This window comes from Cyclospora cayetanensis, unplaced genomic scaffold (genome assembly GCF_002999335.1).
Source record: "Cyclospora cayetanensis isolate NF1_C8 unplaced genomic scaffold, CcayRef3 CcayRef3_contig_32, whole genome shotgun sequence".
NCBI classification, from domain to species: domain Eukaryota; phylum Apicomplexa; class Conoidasida; order Eucoccidiorida; family Eimeriidae; genus Cyclospora; species Cyclospora cayetanensis.
In genome coordinates, this window is record NW_020312281.1 from 1 (window position 1) to 8626 (window position 8626).

Sequence of the window (8626 nt, forward strand, 5' to 3'; positions counted from 1 at the left end):
TTGTAGTAGTCAAATTATGGTCAGTGTGTTGGTTGGTCATTAGGACATGCCAGAACGCCCCAGCAATCTTTGGATGTCTATCCTTATTGCTACTTCTGTGGAATTGCGAAGCTTGAACACATGAGGGGAAAAGTATTGAGCGACTTCCTGAGCCTTGATAGAGATGGAGGAGGGGATGAAACGAGCATATTCGCTGTTCAGATGTCATCCAAATGCTTAGCTTCCAGCGGCTTAACAATACCATTTAAAGTCAGATCAGTCCAATTCCTTTTGAAGCAGGACGGGTTTGTAGAAGAGTTGCGATAGCAAGATTGCGCGGCCTCAGCTGCAGACAATCTAGGCCAAATAGTGCATGCTCCTTTGCCATGGGGGGCACTCCACGCCACCAGAAGGGCGAGAACTCTTTCACTGTAGTGTAAATCCCATCATGGCCCAATAAAACATTATGGCGTGCTTTCAGCAAAGCAGCGATGTGGAACCAAGTTGCCTTGTACTACCGACACTGTCCGCTTGAATTTGAGCCATAGCTAGGCATCCTCATCGTGGTAGAGTTTCACTTTTTTGCAATGCGGAATTTTGGCAGGGATATGGAATGCATGGGTGTTAAAAGCATACGAATCGTGCAATTCGGATAGGACTTTGAATAATCAGAGACGAGACTGACTGTGTTGAGCAATAGTGAAGTGCTGAGGCGTCTCGCAGGAATGCGTCGACGTCCATGATGGTGACGCCTTGTGTGTGGGTCACTGCATAGTGGTACTGTGAAAGGCATCTAAGCCAGCACAACCCTACAGGATTATCAGAGCCCGTATAACTCTTCGTAAGATACAATGGAGTGGAGCATGATATGTCTAGATAGCATACTGGCGCCCACATAAATAGTGCAGGCTCTTAGCACGTCCCACCACAGCACCTAGCGTTCCTATTACCGCCCTGACTACCGCTGCTCGGCTTAGATGAAATTTCAAAAACAACCGGCAAAAATTTTGCTCTTGTAGGAAGCCCACAGCCTGTTGGAAGAGAGGATTACCTACCGCTGCATCGCTAGCCTTGGTTGCTGAGAAGAAATGTTGCTCTATCGGGCAGCGCGGGTACCGGAAAAGTTGTATTGCGGCTAACAAGGGTACTTGCTGAGGCATTAGCCCCCCTTTCTAGGTCGCAGACTGCGTTTTCGAAAGTAGAGCAGTCGAAGGAGCAGCAATCCGAGCAAATCCAGAACTGAAATCTCGACAAGTCGCAAGCTACTAAAAGTGTGCAACGACCTTGCGGGTGCGTTAACGTAACGCTCATGCAGGGCTCGATTTGCAATAGCGCGTGTAAAACGGGGCTAGAATTTTGTGCAATCCCTTTGTAATAAAATGGTTATGAAAAGCCGAGCTGCTGCCATATTCGAATGAAGCAGTATAAAAGGCAGCTTAGTAAGGGAACGGCTAATACCAGTCTTACCAGTGTAAAGTTTGCGTTTTCTGGTTGCCCGTCCTCGTTTGCAGCCAAAATTACCATACAATATACACAGCAGGATATTTGCTCGTGAAAAAGCCAATTTGCGTTGTTCGCCTCTACCCCTTCATGAAATCTTTCACATTTGAACAAGATTCATGCAATCAGCAAAGCTCTTTTCGCCTAGAGTTTTCACTTCAGCAGTGGATGCTTATTTTTATCAAGTGATGATACCAAGCCTAAGGAAAGGGCTTCACATATGACATAAATAACCTTGAGGAGAAGAAACATTGGCTGTAATTGTCCGATGCAAACCCAAAATCACTGGCAGCCGCCAGCTCGACCGGTCTGCAACAATACCCGACCATAGGGAGATCCTTCATGCTAATCCACAACAATTTTTCACGCATCTATAAGCCTGGACCACTTGCAGCTAGCTGAGAAACACACAATATTAGTGGGTCTGCAGGTGTCCGCTGCCCTTCCTTTTCGTTTGTTGTGTCTCGACTCGGAAAGAGCAGCGGCAACAGTGATGCACCATCGAGGGCAAATGGCAGTCACTCAGTAACATGCAAGTCTAGCCATCAGCCCTGGAGCCCCATGGAATCGCTGACAAAAAAGGGAGACAGATTATTAGATCGTTTTTCATGGAAAAAAGAACCTGGCAGAGGCTGCCGAGAAAAAATCCCGATCCCGGTAGAGGAGAAGTTCCCCAAGCAAAGCCGTACAATAGCGCGGCACTTTGGTAGCCCCTCTTGAGGGATCCACTCAGCGCCCTGCCTCAAGTAAGTACAGAGCCGTGTTCACGCTGCCACGCAGCCGGGTGCTCTCCGTGAAGGTACAGTGCACTGAGATACAGTCTAACGCGCGCATTTGGTAGCTCAAACAAATATGCAATATCCCTTAGTAGCAATCCAGCATGAAATACATCTTTACGCCATATATCTCAGTTTGTATACAGAACAACGCACTGATCCGGTACCAGCGAAAGTACGCGAAAGAACAACAGCTCCAACAATCAATTATTCCATCCCTCTTATACCACCCTTAATCAATTCTAAGAATGGACTGATCATTCAATTTGCAAGCACGCCTTCTGGCATCAAAGCCGGGACCGACTGTGCGAGTGCCATCCATGGTCTTCGAGTTGTTCCCAAAGACCCGCCGCAGCGTCGCTGCTTCCAGGCTTTCTCAGTTGTGCTTGTTGTTTCAAGACTCTGAATCCCACGTCTGTAGGTTCCTCGTGCGTTTCGTGCACAAGGCACTGACACAGGGCAGATGCTTCTTGCTGGGAAGCCTGCTGCTGATGCTTTAGGATCAGCGGCATTCGATCCTGTGCACCTTCATCGGCGAGCTGCCGAAAGCCCAAGCCATCTTTGTTACTCTCCCCTGCTATGACACGCGCTTCATCCGCTGCATAAGTGTTTGACGCGGCGAACAGTGCGGCGGCGCTCAACAACCACAGACTGAAGAAAAACGCTCATATTAGTGCAACACACTCCGGCCCATTTTTAAGCATCGCCATCAATTCCTCCTCGAGCGAGCAGAAACTTCAGCACAAACGCCGGTAAGAACAAAATTGCTCCAGGGCGCCGAGAATGAACTGCAACAGGGTTTTTTGTTTCCACCTAGCCGGTGGAAACCCAGGGGCGATGAATAACGGATGCGACGCGTGAGCACCGGTTCAGGAATACAAGATATTTCTTGACACTGTGGCTACACACTTAGGTACTAGAAGGTTGCTAGATGATTGCAATGGTGTAAAGTCTTGTCTTCTTGCGCCCCATAACTTACCTCATAGACAACTGGAAGGCGAGGGCCCTGGAGCCCACGAGTGCTCCAAGAAGGGATGCAACCACCGTTCCAAGGGCTTTGGATACGTCATCCAGCACCGTGTAAATGGCGCATATTGTGCCCCTAACCTGAGAATAACCCCGTGGAAAACACGCACCTAGACAGTCAGCTGCAGTCATTAACTTCACCTTGATCTTTTGGTAGTTCCGGTACGCAACGAAAACAATGTCAACACGCGAAACACCAGTGTCAAACACGCAAACCACCAGTGTCAAGGCACGTCCAACAGGCTAGTCCACAAAACTGGAGATATAATATTGGATTTAGGGTTCAAAGCTTTGATCAAAGGGATAAAATCACCTCTGCGGTGTTGACATTGAGCAAGACAGCTCCAATATTCGCTGTGGGCAAAGTTGAACCAAAGGCAGCAGCTAACAACAGCAGCAGGAGCAGCAGAAGGGTTGGCCCTTCAGGTGCCTTCCCCATAATGGCAGGGAAGGCGAAAATCATTACGCACGGTACACACCTGTGGCAGTTCACATAGTGGGTGCAAATAAGAGTGGGATAAGGACGGATTTTACGATGGTTCTACTCCCTCCCTTTCAGGAGGGAAAAATTAAGAATCCGTCTGTTATCCGCTGTCTAAACACTTAACTATAGTACGTCCGGTGACGCTCTGCACAATGCCCTAAATGGGAGCACGCATACTTCAGCTAAACTCGAGGCAAGCGTCAGCGGTAAGGTAGCATTGTGACCCCTAAGGCCTACCGAAGGACGCAAGTTGTTGCACAGAAGCGGAGAAGTCTCTTGCCACTTTGGGCATAGAGATGTCCCCCAATCATCCCACCCACAATCATTCCGCAGAAGGACGCCGCAGCAACCGCAACGATCTGGCCATTGAACACGCACAAAGAAAAGACCCAGCAGTTCTCTCAAAGAAAGCGAGTTCGTGGCCACAGTTTCAAAAAGCTAAAGTAAGCCATGGCAGACTAACTGACAATACGAAGCAGAGTAAACAAATTCGTGAGGGAAAGAGAACTTACTGCTGCAATGGCTGCCGTGTCGGTGAGCCCGATGTCAGTTCTCAAGAAGTCATGAAGATAAACCACCAACACCCCCCATGGCACGTTGCCAGGAAATGCCTGAAAAAGACATAGTAGTTAAGGACGCAACTCAGTCTCCCCCAAACCAATTATTGGAAGGAAGAAAGGTATCATGTGGCTACGTTGTAGCGAATGTCGTTCGTGCTTTTACATCTGCTACAGCCTAATAAATGCATATGTGCAATCTTTTGCTTCATGCAATCATCAAAGAAGGCCTACATCAAACAGGGCTTTTGGAACCGCACGGATGCCGACATGTACGTGAACGTTGTATCCATGAATAGACGCAGTTACAGATGCACAACTGCATATACTGGATTCACTCCCGCCGATATACAACAGATGTGCAGCTGTTTTGATCAAAATTGCTGCACATCCGACACAACACCAGAATAATCAGAGCACTCTGCAGGATTCGCTTCCAAAATAATTGGATTCTAAAAAGATCCGGGTGCCTTGTGGCCCTTGTCAGTATATCCAATTGACACACCTGCAAAAGCATCAGGATGTTTGTCTTGGACTTGGCCATTCCCTTGAGTCCTTCAAGCGATAATTCTTGCTGCTCACGGGCTCCCATGAATTCCATATGATGAGTCAAAGGACCCTCTGGCCTGCCATTTGCTAGGTAATAAAAGTGTGCCATGAACAATAAAGGTGCAGCAAGTATCAGAAACACCCAGCGCCAGTCCAAGGACCCTAAAAGGGCCGCAAGGCACTGGCCGCAGAAGGTGCCGAAACCTGCTGCCCCCAGAACAAATGCAGAGGCACAGGACCTTAAGGAAGGCCCAAACCAATCACCGACCAAAGAATACGCCAAGGGATGAACTCCTCCGCTCGCAAGGCCAGCAACCAAACGAAGAGCAGCCAGTTGCCAGTAAGCTGGGCGCAGCGTACAACAGCAAACGCACAGTACCAGAAGATATATCACAGTAATGAAGAAATGAGACAACAAAGCAGAAGACACGGATGTGGTATGACACCACAGATATCAATCCTGGCAGATGATAATTAAAGGGCAGTACAGTTGAGCGTTGTAGGCTAACCAAATAGAAAGATTTGTGCAAATACATAGATAATCTTCACAAGAGAAAAAGCATAGTGCAAAAGTGCATAGTGGCAGCGAAATCTATACACATTGGGCTCTTTAAACAAAAGCACTTCAAGTTGCAACTTAGTATGCAAAAAGTTCTATAAGAAGGTTGACGAGCTACAAGTACTAAATAAGTCGATGCTTGTCCTGTGAAAAGTGATAATGACAATCCATGGGAGTGATACGTTGACCGAGACTACAGACTAATTAAACGAATAATTTTCTGCATACCGTTGACAAAGAATGTGCATAATGAAGCAAGCCCAGAGAGGAGTAGAACAGCCGAGACAAGTTTGTTTCTATCCAAAACGCCAGCACAGAGACCAACAGTGAGGGCCCCAATACACCCCGGAATGTAGTAAAGGAACCTGCACGCGCAACATTCGCAAAAACCAAAAGGCTTTTCTTGTAAGAGGCATACCTATTCCATACCGTCTAGACATTTGCTTTCTAGGAATATTTACCAAAAACAGAGCAGACAAAAAGCAAAAAAATACCAAGTATTTAACAGGACGCCACAACAAAGAGCTCTTACCAAGGCATCATCTAAATCCTGCCGCACTACATACTGTAGTTAAGTTAGTAGCTTTTATTCAGTCAGCGCACTCCAAGCAAACATCCACAGCTAGAGGCATGCCTAACGAGGCTTCAGGCTAAAGGAATCCAGCACTGCATATCAGCTGAGGATCTGTGCCTCACGCGAGCTCGCCTCCCACACGGATGTCTCTCTCCGCCTCCGAGAAATGGAAGGTATCAGCGATGCGCGACAGATTGGGTGCCAGAGAATTCTGGGTACCAAACGCGACAGTCACCGCCAGAATCAGTACTACAAACACAAGAACATTCAGGCTAGCAGAACTGTATGAAAAATAAGAAAATTACTGACATGCTCTATGGAATACAATAGACTAGAAAGTTGTTATTAATCCTACAAGCTCACAGAAGTAGACACTATCAAAGTATTCATTGAAAACTCGTATAACGAAGAAATTTCGTTAAATAGCTCAGGCACTGAAAAATCTTGAGTCTGACAGAACCGTTGCAATTATGTACAATAAGTTCGTCACAGGTTCTAAAATGGGGAAAACAAGTAAGATATGTGGAAATATGGATTGCATTCTTTACAAGTGACAAAATTTGGCTGCTTGAAAAATAGAGAAAGTTATTGCTTAGCCCAGTAGAATTCGGTGATTAGCTGTAGGTCCAATACTACCAATTCCAGCCTCTCAGCAAAACTTTAGTGTGAGCCAACAACTGATAGCTGTAAAGTAATACCCCATGTTAAAAGAAAATACAGCTTCAGGGTCTTGATTATAAACAAAAGTCAATATTTATCTACCAACTCGCGTAAACGATCATCAACTTCGATAGATAGGTGCTGAGCAGCGTAGAGGAAAAGGCATTCTATGTACTGCAACGGCAACGGATCATATGTAACAGCAGCAAAAACGTGCATCGCACACAAGCCAAAAATATAGGCGAATATTGCAGAGATACTCGTATCTGTGTAAAAGCAGCACATATCGTTGAAGGGAGCTTGAGCTTACTCATGAAATGATATTGCAGCAGCTCGGTAGCTCGCCCTCTCTGGTGGAACGCCATGGCCACATCGGGATACTTCAGATCTTCTTCATCCATATGTTTGTGGCTTCCCTCGCCCGGCAGTGCCTTCGACCTGGTTGCCAGCAGACGCGAAATGAATGCCTGCATCCAGATGAGCCGCCGCGTCACCGCAGATGCTGTAACTGACGCTGTTGAGGAAGCAGAGGCTGTAGCCGCCTTCACAGTCCTCTTCCATACCCCAGCCTCCGCGTTGGTAGTGAAACATGTACCTCCAGGGTCCTGTGCAGCGTCATGGGGGGGAACTTCTTTAAATGTATTCCCGGTGCCACCAACGTCTGCAGCCAAGAATGTGCCACATTCTGGCCCCGATTTTTGCCGAACTCTTGCGGGAAAGCTCAAACGACTTGGAGCTAGTGCTTCCTTAGGATCTGCATACGTGGCTGACACGCCGATGTACCCCTCTGATGAATCTGCCATGCCATCTGGTAACGTATCAGCCTCCCGATCACTTGTGGGATTCTCTTCAGCGTCTGTGGCCACATGATCATGGGAGTGGGTTAACGTTGTGGGATCAGCAAGGACAGGTCCCTCAGAAACCCCTGAGGAGGCGTCGTAGCATTCAGGCTCCCCGATACTGCATTCATCCTCTGCACCCATCAGGGCAGAAGGTACAGCAAAGCGAGCCGCCATTCCCCTCCAACTTTGATTTGCCTACGCCAGAATGAGCCGCAACACCTGCGAGAGCCGTACTCCGGTTGTTGCGTACTGCGAAGGAGGCGATTCCCCCAAGTAATTTATCTTGTTAGGCTAGTAGAGTGTGTTGACCCAATGGCGGAAAAAGAGTGATCTAAATAGAGGGGAGAACGGCAGATTGTTAAAATTCGGAGGACTGCGGGCTGCTGACGGATCGATTAAAAAGCTCTGGTAAACCTAAAGCGTAAGAAGTCATCGATGCCAGCTGTCCCGAGCTGTGGCGCGTCGATAGGCTCAGGCGTAGGTATAACCCTTCGTTCGTTGCTTGCTGCATCGCAAAGTTCCCACTTTGCTGCAGAAGAGAGGGTTGCTAGATGGGAATGATGAATTCAATTACGCGCGCTTTATCGTGCGTGTATAGCTGGGCGATTCGATGTCTAAAGAACGGGATGCTGAGCAGCTGCAGTTGAGGGGAGAGCAGCAAAGGAACGAAAAAAGCTTGATATTTGAGAGGAAGATAATAAATCTAAAGGAAAAGTGAAAGAAGGAAGGGAGAAGAGGGATCAATCCAAGAAACTCCATAAGCTGCTCACCCCGCTAGTGCAAGAGGTGAGGCCCGCGTCATGCGTTCTTGCCTCTTAGCAAAGCGCGAAGCATGTCCATTCCAGAATGTAGATCCAAATGTATTTATGATTAGTAATACCCAATACTGTTTTACCTAGCAAGAGAGCAAACGCACTCTTGGGAGGAGTAATCGACTTACAATGATGCGTTCGTTCACTCGCATCGCCATCCCGCAAGTTGCAGTATTCCCTTAACCTTTTGCTAGAAAAAGCCAATTCAATGAAGGAACAACGTTTGCCCTTCGTCGAGCTCAGCGCTTGGTTTTTTTAGTAGGCAAGCATAGACTCTCCGAGCCGAGGGCGCCTTTCTCTGTAAGTAC

General features: G+C 47.5%; 1 protein-coding gene across 1 annotated transcript; it reads right to left on the reverse strand.

Annotated features, from left to right (window-relative positions):
• Window positions 1-2101: 2101 nt before the first annotated feature.
• LOC34622222 lies at window positions 2102-7680 on the reverse strand (the record flags this gene model as incomplete). Its single annotated transcript, XM_026333926.1, has 10 exons — window positions 7103-7680; window positions 6127-6285; window positions 5659-5795; window positions 4828-5216; window positions 4278-4376; window positions 4003-4124; window positions 3595-3760; window positions 3235-3362; window positions 2571-2906; window positions 2102-2216 (listed from the first exon to the last, which is right to left on the reverse strand). Coding segments are annotated over exons 1-10 (2229 nt in total), but the record flags the coding sequence as incomplete, so codon positions are not given.
• Window positions 7681-8626: the final 946 nt, after the last annotated feature.